Source organism: Paralichthys olivaceus, chromosome 5 (assembly GCF_024713975.1).
Source record: "Paralichthys olivaceus isolate ysfri-2021 chromosome 5, ASM2471397v2, whole genome shotgun sequence".
Classification (NCBI taxonomy): domain Eukaryota; kingdom Metazoa; phylum Chordata; class Actinopteri; order Pleuronectiformes; family Paralichthyidae; genus Paralichthys; species Paralichthys olivaceus.
Window position 1 is genome coordinate 2,915,361 of NC_091097.1, and position 16,534 is coordinate 2,931,894.

General features: G+C 40.8%; 1 protein-coding gene across 1 annotated transcript in view; it reads left to right on the forward strand.

Moving 5' to 3' along the window:
- The window catches only part of LOC109639938 (endoplasmic reticulum membrane sensor NFE2L1-like), an 18,043-nt gene extending 1,951 nt beyond the window's left edge, over positions 1-16,092 (forward strand). The window contains exons 2-9 of the mRNA XM_020103669.2: positions 80-730; positions 1,252-1,443; positions 9,850-10,038; positions 11,538-11,606; positions 11,704-11,841; positions 11,947-12,115; positions 12,617-13,294; positions 13,427-16,092. Coding sequence (XP_019959228.2) covers positions 449-730; positions 1,252-1,443; positions 9,850-10,038; positions 11,538-11,606; positions 11,704-11,841; positions 11,947-12,115; positions 12,617-13,294; positions 13,427-14,430 — 2,721 coding nt within the window. The 5' untranslated portion in view covers positions 80-448 and the 3' untranslated portion in view covers positions 14,431-16,092. The remainder of the gene's footprint in view (positions 1-79; positions 731-1,251; positions 1,444-9,849; positions 10,039-11,537; positions 11,607-11,703; positions 11,842-11,946; positions 12,116-12,616; positions 13,295-13,426) is intronic.
- The last annotated feature ends 442 nt before the right edge of the window (positions 16,093-16,534 follow it).

The window sequence follows — 16,534 nt, forward strand, 5'->3', positions numbered from 1 at the left end:
AAAGCAAGTTAACGCTCAGAATTGCACTCGTCCTCTGCTCTGAAGTAAATGGATGTACTGTGTTTGTGTTTGTTCACAGGAAGAGTGGAGTCTCCGTGAAGACCAACATCTTTTGGATGAGCTTGTGAGAAGAAGAATCTTCAACAGCAAGGCTCTGTTTTTGATCAGGTTCAATTTTAGATAAGTTTTACTCTAATTTAAATTAAAGTAATACTGAAGAGATTTTCTAGATGCATTAGGTCCTGTGTGAATGGGGATTTGAGATTTTTTTCCAGTCCCTCACCCTCCACAGGGAGATTGTCTTACAGAGCAAGGCCCGACAGAGCTGCTACAGACTTTCTACAACTTTCCCAAGAACACAACAAACTGACTGGTGGTGATTAGACCCTCTCGGTTATAGGGTCCCACCCGATTACTCCTTTGTTTCTCTTCGGAGACAGCAAAGAACATGCTGTACCTAAAGAAATACTTCACAGAGGGCCTCATCCAGGTGGCCATCCTGCTGAGTCTCTGCGGAGTGAGGGTCGACGTGGGACTGGAGCCCTACCTGCCTCCCTCCTTGCAAGAGATGATCATGGGTCAGACCGCGGCACTGACCCAGACGCAGTTCCACAACCTCCGCAACCGCCTGGAGGATGGCCAGGGCTTGCACCCCAAGAATGTAGACCTGGACGGATTTTTCACAACAAGAAGGCTACTGGGCTGGGTCCGCTCTCTTGATAGACTAGAGGTAGGAAACCTGTCAGCTTCTACCTTTAGCTCAACACTCCCATTGAGACGCAGTTAGAATGATAAGTTCTTATATTCGTCCACATAATATCAATGTTAGATTAGCACTATCTGTCCACTAACACATCTGAAGCTCATTCATTCACTTGTTTTGATGTGTTTAAACCTCCCTTTGAAGCACAACTTTACATAAATTAAGATAAGTAAGATTTATTTTGAACAGAGATATCAAGATACTTCTTTTTTCAGTTTCAGACATTAAATTAAACACAAGCTAGTTCAAGGGATCTTTTATTGTTATTCTCTAACTCATTATTGAAAGATTTGATTAAAACTGTGCTCTACTATTAAACAACTGTTCAAGCTCCACATTTTGAAATGTCACTAAATGTCTGAATGCGAGCTATTACAGGTCCGATGAAAGTAATAAGCAGTTTTTGGTTGGACTACCAGCAGGTCCTATAGTTCATAAGCGGGAAACAAGAAACAAGTGCCATAGTTGTGTCTTAACTTTCTCCACAGATTCCTCATGCTGAGCTGGAGACATGGCTGGTCCAGAGGGAGCCAGATCCTCTACCCATTGAATGTCCAGTTCAAACCTCCCTGCTGGAGAGAGCTCCTGCTCGGGTGGAGAGAGACCTGAGTGGTCTGACTGTGGAGCCCAGACCTGGACTTGGTACCTTGCAGGAAGAAATGGAGGCAGAAGATAAAGAGGTACAGCTCTCACAGGGTTGTTTAAAACATTTAGTGTTTAGAATGTTCTTGAATAACATCAGAAATGCACGATTAAAGATCTTTTATCAAGTCTTTTAGACAAGACTGGGACAGTTACTACTGTATTGAGCAGGATTTTTATATCAGTGCTTACACAAATCCCACTTTATTATTTAGGAATTGTACATTTTATAACCAGAAATTGATCTTAAAGGATTTTTATTCTTTCTTATAACTCAGCTCATTGTTGGTGAAAGGGAAGCACCATAGAACTGGGTTTTCTCTACATAACACTTATTTATTTTAGTCAGATAAAATTGTGGAAACAAACAAGCAAAGGTGAACTAAAAGGGGAAATGGGAATATACGATGCTGTTGGAATGAAATAAATAAATATAACCAAATGAGGACTTGAGTAAAAACAGTTATCAATTACAGTATGAATCTAGGGTAAAATAGAAAGAGACAGCAACACCTATCTGACTCCTCTATTTCTACAAACTGAAAAACAAAGAAAACAGCACCCCTACTGATTCTCTGTGAGTGTAATGTGCAGATCAGTCTATGTGTCAACTCGACCTGGCCAAGTCCCCAGATAGTTGTTACTTCTAGTCACAACAAATTGGATATAGCTACAAGATTAATGAACAAATAAAAGTGATCCCTGTCCGGACTGGACCAGGCTCTTAACCAGTTCTGGATTCAGATTGGTTGCACTGGATGGGAACATGATTGGCTACACCCTCCAGCCACTGTAGACACTCCCACACGTCCTGCTAAACAAATTACAATTCTCTAAAGAAAGGGTTAGACACACAGGGGACAGGGGATGTTTAGAAAGTTCTAAACGAATTATATGCTGGCAATGCAGCACACTAAATTCCAAATGAGAAATCTCCCACTCCAAACTCTAGCTCTGGTTCTTGAGTGTCTCATAAAAGAGTTGTTACACAACCGGAGAACTACTGTAGGTTTTGCTTTAGAATTCCACTATACAGTTGTTTTGGTTCCCACAAGATGAGATGTGATTTCATGCAGAAATAGTTACATCATTATTGAATGTTAACCAGGTCAGAGATTTCCTCAGAGTTCAGCTCAGGTACAAGGGTGGTTCATGCTGTTATGTTCAGTTCGGATCAGCTGCGTCTGTTGACATTGACCCATGCCATAACTCTGTGGGGTCTGGAGCAATAACCGTCCTCGTGTACAGTTTGACTGGTTTACAACTGTGAGACTCACACTTGGTGTCTCTGCTATTATGAAATAGTTTCCAGCTTGAAACAAACTGTTCTATACAGCAAGTGGTCCAACCGCTTCTGCACACAAAACTGTCATTAGCTGTTGCACTTGACACACTCGAAACACACTCACGCTTCAAAGGTTGCAAAGGGTGGGACTTTGAAATAATGAGGCATGAGAGTTGAAAAAAAACCCTTTTTATCCTTATTTTGCTTGGTAAGAATCAAAGAAGAGAGATTGAGAGAGGTGTTTAAATCCTGCCTACTTTCTTTCAACACCTCAATCGCTGTGTTAAGTAGGCACACAGGTCCCATTAACTGATTGATTCTGCTTGAACCTCTTTGTGTTAAGCAGACACAGACATACCTACAATGTAATCCTCAGCAGCCAAACTGGCAACAGCAACAGTAGTCAGTGACAATTAAGTTTGAACCATTGCAATTTGGGCTTTGTGTTATCTCACATACTCAGTTAAATTCAATTTGAAACATAGCATTTTAATGTAGAATCCATCGATCTATTATGTCCACTGCTTATCCTTTGAGGGTTGTAAAGGGCTGGGGCCAATCCCAGCTGACCCAGGGTAAGAGAGGCAGGGTACACCCTGGACAGGTCGCCCTATCACAGCGCATATATACAGAGACATTCACTTTCACATTCAGTGATGCTCTGCATGTGTTTGGACTGTGGGAAGAAGCTGTAGTATCTGGGGAAAACCCACAGAGACATGTTGACAACATACAAACTCCACACAGAAAGTCCCTGGCAGAACCAGGGACAGTGTTGACCTCTGCCCCAGAATCCAACATTTCAAATTCCAAAAACCTGTAGAGACCTCTAGATTATAAAATTAAAAGTAGAAAAGTACAGCCATAATAGTTGATGCATTCACACATGCTCATGGTGACTGTGCAAATATGCAGATGTTTTGAATGGGTGTGATCCATGATCGGTCACCCTCCTGATTTGGCAGTTTATCCATTTCTAACTAAATGTAATGGAAGTCCATTCAATAGCTGTTGAGATGATTCAATTCAAACGTTGGATGGTGCAAGAAACATAAAAGCCAAGAGATCACCAATGTCCTCAGGCTACATCATTGCACTGATATAAGAACAGTTGCTTCTAGAAGTTCAAATCTGTTGTAATACATGAGTACATAGATTTGAAGATTATTGACCGAGAGATTGGGGAATTAACTAGCTATTGTTTTCTGTCTGACTTTGTTTAGTTTGGTTAAGGCTGTTTGCTATTTTTGTAACCAAAACTGAGTGTAAGGTCATGTGAAATAATGAGTCAGAGTTAGATGACTCATCAGAAAACCTGCCCCACCATAGATGACCTCACCAGGAAAATGAAGCAGCACAATCAGTATAGTTAACACACCCTGGTGGTGGGAATATGGTGAAACACATTCAAACACAGGCACATACAGCAGCCTAGGTGCTCTGATGGTGCTTTCACTATGATAACTGTAAATGTGTTCATGACCCACTTTGAGTGTTTTAATGTCATGGTTTAAGAATAAGCTTGTTAGCGTAGTTGGCATTCTCAGAAAAAGTATTAGGAAGCCGCAGATGAAGCTTAAGCCGTTTTCAGACATGAACTCCAGGTGATTGGGTTTGGACAATTTCTGGAGTTTGCCTTTCACATGAAGAATGCAGCAGGAGACTATCCGGGTCACATGCATTCACAACAACAGGAAGAGTCAGACGAGGTCTGCTGGGGGAGGGACTTAAAGGTCCAGTGTGTAAGATTTAGGTGAAAGGGAACTATTGTCAGAAATTTAATGTAGAATAATCCTCATGATGTTTTCACCAGTTCATTTCATCTAAATCGTATGAATTGTAGTTTTCTTTACCCCAGAAAAGGCCCTTTATATTCAAATACTTTATATTTGCATCGCGGGGGTCCTCTCTATGGAGGCTGCCATGTTTTTTACATTAGTCCAGACTGAACAAACTAAACACCTTTTGAGTTTTTATGACAACTGAAGCTACCACAGGTTCTCTGTCAGGTTTGGAAGGAGAGGGTGAGGTGAGAGGTGTTCAGCTGCAACATGTAACTTCAACACTAGATATCACTTAATTCTACACACTGTACCTTTAACATCAATTCTGCTGTTTGTGTTGACAGCAGATCAACATTAGTGTCAACACAACATCATTGTCTTTACAAGACATTTTTGTCAGCATCTTCTACCTGTAGGACACCTCTTTTTCATGTATTTATATTCTTATTGGATTTTTCTTTTTCAGTTTTGCATCCATTGTATGTGAGAAATGTTGTTCACACACCCACTCGCTGGCTGTGACATTTTCCTGCTGTATCCTCACATGGACTCACTCAGGCATTTTCCAGACATTTTACTAAAGGGTTGGCAGGAAAAGCTCTGGAAAATGTCCTCATTTGATCATTTACAGCCCCTACGTAAAATTCCTGAAAAATATGGAGACTTCAGTCCATTGTCTGAAAGCAGCATAGTGAGCTACATACTGCAAGGACAGGAGATAAAGATGTGGTACTCTGAATTCTGTTAAATCGTTGCCACATCTTTTTAATCTCGTACCTGATTTAAAGGTTCTATATGTAATTTGCACTAGAAGGATAGAGGTGATAGACATAGAGGCAAAGAAACAGTTAACACTGGTGTTGATCTCCACCACTATGGCTTATGGTGAACCAAAATTGCAACTCTGAACATGCTGAACTTGCCTTTGCTTGACGGTAAAAACACTAGTTAATGTTGGCTGTGCAGCAATAGCAAAAGTTTAATATTGCCCGTTTCTATTCTATTCTATTAAATGGTAAATCTCTGCTCTAATTCAATTAACATAGGACAGTTAAGTGACCTGGGTACCCTAAAGAAGGATAGGTGTTATGGATGGATGGATGGGAGGGATCTGTTTCCTACGTGCTTCCATGAACTTGTACTTAAAGTACCATTTATTAATGGCCACACCTCAGACATGCCTGGACAAGATTTGTCCTATGAGACAAACTAGCAATACCTTACTTATTTTTAAAAGACATGTTGAAACTGAAACTGATCTGTAGAACTCTGTGTGTGTGTGTATGGAGGGACATCAAACATGCTGGATACTTACTATACTGTTAGGCACAATTTATGCTAAGAAAATACATGTAAATATTTTTGACACTGTTGCAAGACCCATTACATTTCAGTTTTTGTCATTAATGAGGTGGACGTGATCCATCATCATTAACAATGAAATTAACAACTTCAATCACATAATTTAGAGTCACACAGTAAAGAAGACCAAACTCCTGAAGACTCCATAAAATACACTGGACATAACACAAGCCTGGTGCAAAGCAACAGTCTATATATAAATAACTGAGATACTGGCCTACATGTCCAGCTCGACATGCACGCACACACACACACACACACACACACACACACACACACACACACACACACACACACACACACACACACACACACACACACACACACACACACACACACACACAGAAGAGTTTGCGTGTCAAGCAGAGCAACAAGCTCTATTTACTTGGGATGTGTGTACATATAATATTACATCACTTCAGTTTAGATGTTCGTGGATTTCTTTTGGTACACAGCAACAACAGGATATAGCCTCATATGATATGATATACATACATAGGCATCAACAATGCAGACAATGAGGCATATTCAAATACATGTTTTTTATTTGTTTGAGTATTTACTTTCACACAACCTGATTAAAAACATGTCTAAATTTGTCTTTGTAGGAAACTGAATATTTTTTTGGATATTTGTTTCCTCACTACTTTTATAACACCATTTTAGTGACAAATCAATGAGTGTATAGCTTATAATAGTATTGCACTTCAAACATTTGTTTTGTGAAACAACTAAGGAAAAGAAAATGATCTCTTTATGTGCTGAAAGCACAACAGATGCGAAAAACAATTATGGGACTGAAGCGTTTCAGTGTATTAGGAGCTGTACCTACAGCTGAAGCTCAGTGTCTTTTTACCATAAACACTCACAGGACATTTCAAACTTGATATAGCACACAAAGATCTGAGTACACACCGGTCTGCTCCCCTCTCTGCCTCAAACAGAAAGTAAATATTAAAGTGTTTTTGAATTCCCCTCATATCAAATGGCACCCGTACAGTCAGGCATATGCACAAAACACTTTATTTCCTTCCTCCCAGCCTTGTGACCGACTGGCTTGTTTTGAAACCTGATCACTGGCCTCTTGCGTCCTGACACACATTTACATCTTTCAGTTTTGCAATCCCCCTGTTTACTGCTACACACACGGACCCACACTCAGATGCAAAGAGGCAGTGAGCTTCTAACTTGTGCCCTCTTATCCAGATGGTGCAGTAAGAAAACAGACGATCTTGGCTTGAGCAACAAGCTGTTATAGTCGGTCATCTCTTCATTGAACACATTGCGATGACTCTTAACCCTTTCCAGCTTTATGCAATTCAACTAATATTGATCTTCAATCAGAGATTAGATATTTTCTGCAAGGCATGCGTCACATCAGCACATGTGAACAGCAAACTCAAAATAGCCCCTGACCCTATCTTTAATAAATATCTTTTATCTTTCATGTCATTAGCTGAGGAGTTCATATCCTATTCCTAACTAACGCTGTTAATGATGTGGGAAAAAAAGAATTGTTTGTGTTATGTTAGTTGAAACATATAATATATCTCCGGATAAAAAAAGCGGAGCAACAAACGTATAAGACAGAGACGAAGATGTCAAGAGAGCTTTTGGTGATAAGAGCCGATGCCGGTGCTGATGTGCTGTGAACAAAAACACAAGATCTCCTCAGTGGAATTTGTACATTACATCCTGCCTCTGTCTGCTGCTCCCCCCCTCGCCTAACCCTCGGGAGATGTCTGTCTTATTGTGAGCGTCTGAACCGATAACCTCCTGCTGCATTGATTATGTTTGAAAGGCAAACTGGAGTTCATGTCTGAAAACTGCTTTAGTTTTTCATGCCATGAGAGAGAAGACATAATGTGAAAGTTGAGGTACAGTGTGTAATGTTGCATATGTCAATCAATCACAGCCGATATTCACAAATCACAATTTATCTCATAGGGTTTGAAAAGTTGTGACGTCCTCTGTCCTAACCCTCAACAAGAGGAAGGAAAACCACCATTGGAAAAATAGCCCTAATTTGACTGACTGGAATCAGATACACATGAAATATAAAAGATTTTCTTTACAGGTTTCAGTCACGTCTCTGTATTAAACAGATCATTTGTTAATCTGCGGCAGGTAGATCCAGTTTTTTGTGAATCATGTGAAAACATGTTGTTTTTCTTGACTTGTTTTTTGCAGCTGTTATTTAATGTTCCCTAAGAGGTTCCCTGGGGTAGAGGTTATCAGTCCTGCATTGTGTGGTTCACCTCTGGCTAGAGACGGGTGTCACGTTGCTCTACTTCAGCTGTCAACGTTCTGCTCATTCTTCTACTGCCACACACCTTAAGGCTATGATGACCTCAGCTGCCACTGTTCTACATTCACATATAATCTGTCTCACTTGAGCTGGCTGACTCAACTGTTATATCCATTTATTACTGGCTGAATATAGTGTTCCATAGGGTAGTGGTTATCATGTCTGCTTTACATGCATAATACCCTGGGTTCAAAACCCTGGGAGGCCCTACTGGAGGACTGCCAGCTGCATATTCCAGGTTCGATTCTCTTTGGTCACAAAATGATTGTGGGAAAACACAAACTTAAAGACTTTTGATGGGATGTTAATCAAGCCTAGACTGTAAACTTGTTCAGGTAGCCGTTCTCAAATCTTCTCATTGCAGTGTAGATGCAAACCCTTTTAATCCTGGTCCTGACCTCAACTGCTCAGTGCTCTACTCTTTCTTTTTCTGCGCTGCCTGCACAAACATCAGCAGACCAATTAGTTTGAGTTTTGGTGGGCCTTTTCATGTGATCAGTATGAGTTCGACAAGAAAACAGACCAGTGTTTTTTGCCGTAATGTTTTTTTTTTCCCTCTTGTCATTGGCTTATGGGCTTTTAGTCCCATGTGTGCCTATGCTTTTGTGTGGGGGTTTCTTTGTTTTCAGATAAGAAGAACAAGAATCATTGATTGTATATAAATATTAACATTCAACAAAGACTTCTTAACGTCTCATCATCCATCGCTTGTCAAGTCATGGTGCCTGAGAGCGTGATGAGCTGTCGTCTATATAGTGTAAAGATGTTCTGAGCATGTGTCTAGTTACTTTTGCGTAACCCATATGTATGTATCTGTATGTTCCTGGCTACTTTGGTGTCTTTACAGACCAGCTGCTGTGGGTCTCTGGGTTTGTCTGTAAGCCTACAGCCAGGTCAGGAGAATGTTAAAGCTATTCTGAGCCTGGCTGTCTGTCTCTGGGTAAAACAGGAGCCTTTACAGTCTGAACATACAGACTGGTAGTATAGAAGACAGCACCACAGCATTATACAGCTCTATTAAGTTTTACCCTTCACATTTTTCATGTCAGATCTGTCATTCAATTTTTGATTATTATCGATTCCCTCTGTCTATATCAAAAAGGTGAAAAAAGTATATGAGAAAATCATGTACAATTATTGTTGTGCTATAGTATTAACTAAACATTAACATGTAAAATTTTTGATAGAGATCAATATAGAGCAGATGCACATAGAGAGAGTGGCATCTAGTGTTGCCAGGCATCTGCATGTATGTGCTGCAGTGACTTGTGAAGAAAAGCAGAGAGCTGCAGAGAAAAATTACATGCATTATACAATTAACTCACTTTTGAGAGAAGGAAGTTTAAACACAGGCTGTTTGTACTACTGTATTAAAGACAAATATGAAAGAGTGAACAGAGATGGTAGATCACTACAGGGGTATCAAGTCAAGGAGGTGATAAAATGAACCAAAATATGACAGTACTTTTTGATAACATTTTATTTGCCCTGCCAGTAATCACTGTATGCTCTGTGCAGATCTTAGTCCAGCAGTGTACTACATGTACTACATATATATATACCCAGTGGAACCAGTGCTTTGAAACAACAAGCTGGCCTGTTTAGAGCTTACACTGAAGAACTTGACCTGTTAACCCACTGTTGAAAGGTCTTGTGGTATTGTTGCCCGTCTAACTTGAGAATGTATTATTTTTGTGTCAACCAGGAAGAAATACATGATGAACTTTATCACAGTGGTGATCTGGATGAGAGTGGAGAGGAAGAGAAGGATGAAGAGGAAGACATGGCCATGATGCATAGGCATTACATGAGGACAGTGGGAGGAGGAAGAACAGAGGGTTCTGACAGCCGTGCTAACAACAGAGAGTTGAACATTGACAATGAAGCGGAACAGGTGAGATTTTTATTGAATAAAAGTTATAATACAAGTTTTTTAGGAGCTTTGTACCAGTATCTGTCTAACTCACAACCAAACTGAATATCATTTGAAAGATCTGGTAGCTCCAGGTGTTCCTGAACTAAAAAGAACTTGGCGAGTATGTATAGGCTAGAAAGTAGACGTAAACTTGTGTGTGTGTTAGTCAAGCTGTTCAGAGGCATAGATGCTTGAAATCAGAGTCAGACGCTTCATCTTTGAATGCTGGACCAGGGCCAGATCAGCAAAAGAGAAATTGTGGGTGACACACTTAGGCAGCTGCACGCCAGGGTGCCTATTACACTCGGTTTGTAATACATATACCGTAACTATGTTTAAAAAATGAAAGATGAAAAGATGAGGCATTTAAAAATATGTTTCATGTAAGTTGTAGCACTGGCCCTTGTTTTCAGGGCAGAACTGCTACCAATAATCCACCTCTCCCACATAGCACTCCTGGTCGAAAGTCACAGAGGAAAAGTGTCTGATTTGTGACAGGATACGGTGAAGATGGAAAGACTAGACAGATGATTCTTAGAATGAAACTGAAGAACCGCTGTTTGAGAGAACCTGATAGGTGAATTTTGACCAGTGAAAATTACATGTGATTTCTTAGAAGAACCAAGACTGCCTTCTAGTAAAGGAAGGTTCTCTGGATACCACATCCAAAATCTGATTGTGATGGTCAACTCTTTTGTCGTCATTATTTATAACAGAAATAAACAGAAGTTCATTCTCCAGAGAGCCACACTTTTTGTCAATTTATTCTCTCAGAAACAAAAAAATATTTTAATATTTTCACGAATAGCTGCATGGTTTGAGAGATGACATTTTGGACTAAAATATATCTCCAACTATTGGATGGATTGCAATAAGATTTCATACACGTATTCAACATCTCCAGAGGACTAATCTTTATGAATGTGGTTATCCCATAGCATATCCTGTAGCAAGCATTAGCTTGTCGTTTGTGGTTTTGAAAAATTAAAATGGGATTGATTTCCATGAATTTCATATGGACACCATGTCCATCTCAACAGGATGTATGTCACTGGAACAAGACTAACAAACTACAGCCATGCTGTTAACCAAATTGTGTCACTTGAGGAAACATCCTCTGAGCATTAACATCTTTGATCAATTGTATGACTATCCAACTGATAATACTGAAGATTCTTTACTAAAAGCCAAAAATGGCAACTTGTTGCTAGAGCTAGAAAAAAAAGTCAGGGATCACTATGTTAAGTGGGATTCGTCCTCTGTGGACCATACAACTCCATATAAAGTTCCATGATAGTCTATCCATTGTTATTTAGATAGTATAGTCTGGAATGATTGACTGATGGACAGAGAGACACTAGCATGGCTAATAAAAGCAAAGATATTACTGGAGAAGTCAACCAGCTGGTCAAACACAAATCAATGTCTTTGCCATTTCTCTCTAAACCTCTTTGCTTATTTTTTTCCCTTATTTTCAGACTTCGTTCCCCCTTCGGGAGTGTTTGAGGCTGTTGGAGGAAACATTTCCCTTCACAGAGGAACAACAGGTATTGCCACAGCCTTCCCTCTTCCTTTCAGTCCATTCTGATGTGTCCTTGTTCAGCATCAAACTGTACTTATTTTACCACTTTTTATGTCCATCAGTTAAGTGATGTTGGCGGTGGAGGAGGAGATCTGGGAAGTCACCACTCAGGCAGGGAGACCCTGCTGTCCCCCACTGATAACCCCACTTTGGACCTGGAGCTTGACTGGCAGGACTTGTTTGCTATCATGGAACCAGTGGTGAGTGGGAGATAGAACAAATGTGAAATTCCATTTAGCAAAAAAGATGATGCGATGATCAAGATACAAACAAAACTTGATTGGTTGTGTATCCTTTCTCTTCAGAACACAGATGTTGACCCAATGACATCATTTGACAACGTCTTAGAGTCAAGACCCCCTGGGACACTGCCTATTGAGTCGGAAACTTTGAACCTTAACTACAACAACCTTGAAAACGGCATAGCAGATGCTCACCAGGATGCCCAGCTAGTAGAAACTCCCCTGCAGCATGGTAATTCATTCAAATCAGGAGTTTGTTGTCAGAATTCATAGCGAGGTATACATACATACACTTGAACAACTCAGCTGAAATATTGATTCTTGACCTTGGAGACAGCGTTTTGCTGATAAAATTCTTAAAAGAAGGTCAAACTCATTTGTTTCTGAAGCCATCTACCACATCTCCTAGCTTTCCTCAATGGATAAAGTTGCTCATTTGTCTGGACATTGTTTAGTTGGCAAATTCTAGATGTAAACAATGTGATATTATCTAAATCATTGTTTTGATAATTGAGAAACTCCAATGAAAAATCTGAAGATCTGGTTGAAAGCGAGATAGAAATAAGTTAAACATCAAATATTTAATATTTGGACCTTTTATAAAATATGGAAGCTAGACAATAAATCATCTTGTTTTTATTTCCTCAATCTTCCATGAATGCTCATATGAAAAGTTCTGTTGCATATTCTATAATCGTTTACATTTTACAAAATAACCTCTCTTTCTCTCTAGGTTTCTTGTGGCCTCCTAGTCAGCCACAGCTGGAGCCAGCCCTTCTCCCCCTCACTCCCAGTGCAGAGTTGGATGATCACAGTTCAGCCTTCAATACATGGGATGTTTCGAAAAACTCCAACGTGAATACCTTACACAGGCCTCCAGATCACACGGATCTCTTGGCAGAGGAACCTTCAGAAGATTTCTCTATGGGACAAAATGCAGATGATAACTTGAGTACCTTCAACATTGACATGTTAGCTCAAGATCCAGTGGATAACATGGAAGAAAGTGTAGAATATGCTCTCTACCCTGGAGACCTCGCTAGCTTTAACGTTAACTTTAATTCACGCGACTTAGCAGCTCCCAGTCCTTCCCTGTCCCCAGAGAGGGATGATATGACCCAGAACCTTTCGATATCATCCTCCAGTGCCTTTCTAGTTGATGAGGAGGATGTTGGTGATGATGATCTCCCTGGCCAACTCAGTGACCTCCTAGAGGATGCTGCCATCCTGGATGAGATGAGATTGTTGGACCTGGCTCTGGAGGAAGGATTCAGTCCAGAGATGGCAGCCCAGCTGGAGGAGGAGGGCTACCTTGAGTCTGAAATAGCCAAACATGACACTGACAGGGATGGTGATCACTCTACCACGGATGTCACAGAGGATCAGAGTGAACCAAGAACACATCAGCAAGGTAATATAATAAGGAGCCAACTAATTGTTTCAACTTTCTTTTTTTATTACAAAATGTACAACATGAACGAATATAATACATTTGACTCCTTATTGTAAAAATCATAGAACTTACATTGATCTTTGTTTCTAGATGATGATGATGAGGCAGAAACCGACTCTGGTCTCTCCCTGGACTACAGCTACAGCCCTGCTTCTCCATGTGCTTCTGAGGCCTCATATTATTCATCTTCATCCTCGTCTGCATCAGACTCCTCTTCATCCTCTATGTCAGATATGGAAAGTCCCTTCTATGAAGACAAGGACGAAGATGCTGAGGAAGGAGTTGCTTCAGATATGGAAGTGGAGGTGACCATAAAGCAGGAGGAGCTGGATGAGGAGGAGATGGGGGCAGTAGGAGGAGGGTATCCTGAAGATATTAAGAATCTCTTCCCTGTTAACTATGGTGATCACAAGCTGTTAAATGGTTTTGCTTGGCTAGAGCAGATTGACCATGATCACACGTATAACCAGCCCTGGCCCTCCGCCTCCTCTCCATCATGCAATATACCCGCCAAACACACAAAATCCTCTCCACAACATCCCAACCCCAGGACCTACCACTACTCCTCTTCCAGACACATCTCTGAGGCCAAAATGCGGAGCCGAGATGAACGACGTGCACGAACCTTGAAGATCCCTTTCTCCAGCGAGCTGATAATTAATTTGCCAGTGGAAGAGTTTAATGACTTGCTGACGAATTATAAACTCAATCAGGAGCAGCTCAGCCTCATCAGGGACATACGCCGCCGTGGTAAGAACAAGATAGCAGCCCAGAACTGCAGGAAGAGGAAACTGGATGTGCTGCTGGGACTGGAGGACAATGTGTCAGGTTTGAGGCGCCGCCGTTCGCAACTGCTCCGAGAGAAACAGGACGCCCTGAGGAATCTGCAAGAAATGAAACGCAGACTGGGCACCTTGTATGAGGAAGTCTTTTCCAGGCTGAGGGATGAGGAAGGAAGGCCACTGGATTCAGCAGAGTACTCTCTTAATTTTGGGCCCAATGGTAGTGTCATGGTGGCCTCACACCAACAAGAAGGATGGGGGCCACTGACAGGAGAAAAAACAAGCAAGAAACAAAGGAACAAGAAGAAGTGAGGAGGGAATATTCTTGGATGTTTTGGACATTTGAAAATACAGGGCGACTTGTGATTCCTTTGCGGAATGATGTGGTGGGATAAGGGATTCTTTATTTGGTGTTAAATGAAGATGCTAAAGGAGAACATTAAATCCTCAATACCCAAGGTCCATGGGGTGTTATAAATCCCTGATAAGTGGATGGCTGGAGAGGGAATCAAGACAAAGAGGTTTTCCTGATGATGTTGATGATAGGGCAACCTTTACTCCAGGATGAGTTGCTCTCCATTCTTCACTCTAAACTTTTTTTCTACACTGGAAAAGGAGTTGCATCCAACTCTTGACAGGCCTGGGATAAATTTGGGTCGTCAGTACTCATTGGGCTCTAAATAACAGACAATTGATGACCTGGGACCATCATTACAAAATAAACAGTTTTATGCCTATGCAAAACCCTGATTCCCTTCACATCAGCTGCCCGCGTGACTGGACCATCCAGCAGGCTGAGAGCCGGCTGGACCCTGGCTGTCAGCTAATTCAGCCAAGTGCAGACACCACAGTGACTGAGCCACCAAAGATAGATTGCTGGTTTCACTTCAGTGAAGCAGAAGGACAGATGATTGACGTGGCAGCACAAAAAACACCATTGTAAGATGTATGATGGATAAATCGAGAAGAAGGTGGGATTTGTAACCATTCCTCACGTGATTCAGCTTTGAAGAAAGCAAGTGATGGAAGAAATGAAGAATTTAGTGGACATGGAGCTTGCAGCCCCACACCTGGCCACTCACAGCCGATATAGGCTGCTGGATCCTCCCTCCAATTTACTGTTGTATTTAAGGGGTACAAAGTAAACTCTAACAAACTCAAACTCACAAATATTTAAGGCTTCTTGGATTTTGGAATCACAGATGTTCTTTTGCTTTTTTTGTTATACACCGTTTAACTGAATGAAGAATGATTCATTTTTCTGAAGTAGTTGTCGGCATTGTTTTCTTTTTTCCTGAAAGCATGATAGCAGTGGGTTTTAACTGTGCCTTTTTTATATATATATGGATTTGTGTTTTTACAAATTTCAGTGTCTGTGAAACTGTAGAACTCCTGTTGCCTGTTCCAAAGAACATAGCAGGAGTCTGTTTTTTCCAAATGTGGCGGGGGGGGGGGCCCTGCCATTAATGAAACCTACTGTCAATCATCATGGGAATGGAAATGTATGTCAAATGCCACAAATACTCACAAGTATCAATTTGAAGACAAATTCAGTAGAAGCGACAGATTTATAACATCAGATTCTAACACTCCAAGGATAGTGAGGTACTTGGTACTGTAAAGTTGGTTCTGGTGGTTGTACACATAGCTGAGCAAGACAGAACTCATTGGAGAGCAATTATTAGTACATGGAATTGGCAGCAGTTTGACCTCTTGGTGCTATTAAACTTTGAAATAAATGTACTGGCAAAGTCTTTATTCAAAGATAGAAGTGAAAACGAGTTTCTCAGGAATGAGCATGGCCAGAACACGCTAGTATTTTTTCCCCCTACACAATCAAAACACATTTTCAGTTTGTGATACAATAATTTTATGCTGTTTCATTTACTCTTATGACAGAATCATTTATAGAGCACTTTTAAAAATACTCAAGACACTTTACAAATGAAAATAAAGTTCATACTTGATGCCTCACTTGACCGATAATTCCTCTTTTCAAGTGTTCAAGGTATTTGCACGTCACCTTTTGTAAAATTAAAAACTATTAATTCCTTCTCTCGTGTTTACAAGGTTAGCAAAACAGGTATCAGCGCAAGTGTTGCCATTTGCTGTTGTTCATTATAACTGGGTTTGTATTTAAATGCTGAATGGTCTTTATATTTAGCACTTTTCTAGTCTTGGTGACCACTTAAGACACTGTCAGCACAGCCGTCAGGGGCAATTTGGGGTTCAGCATTATCTTGCCCCCAGGACACTTCGGCACGTGGGATCGAACCGCCACCCCTCTGGCTAGAGGTCGATCTGCTCAACCTCCTGGACCACAGCCACCCCACTGAGCTTCAGGTATGTGTATAACCAGGTCAGTTGGCAGAGCTTGGCAGTCACATTTTTAAATATACTCTTGCATTGGGTGCGG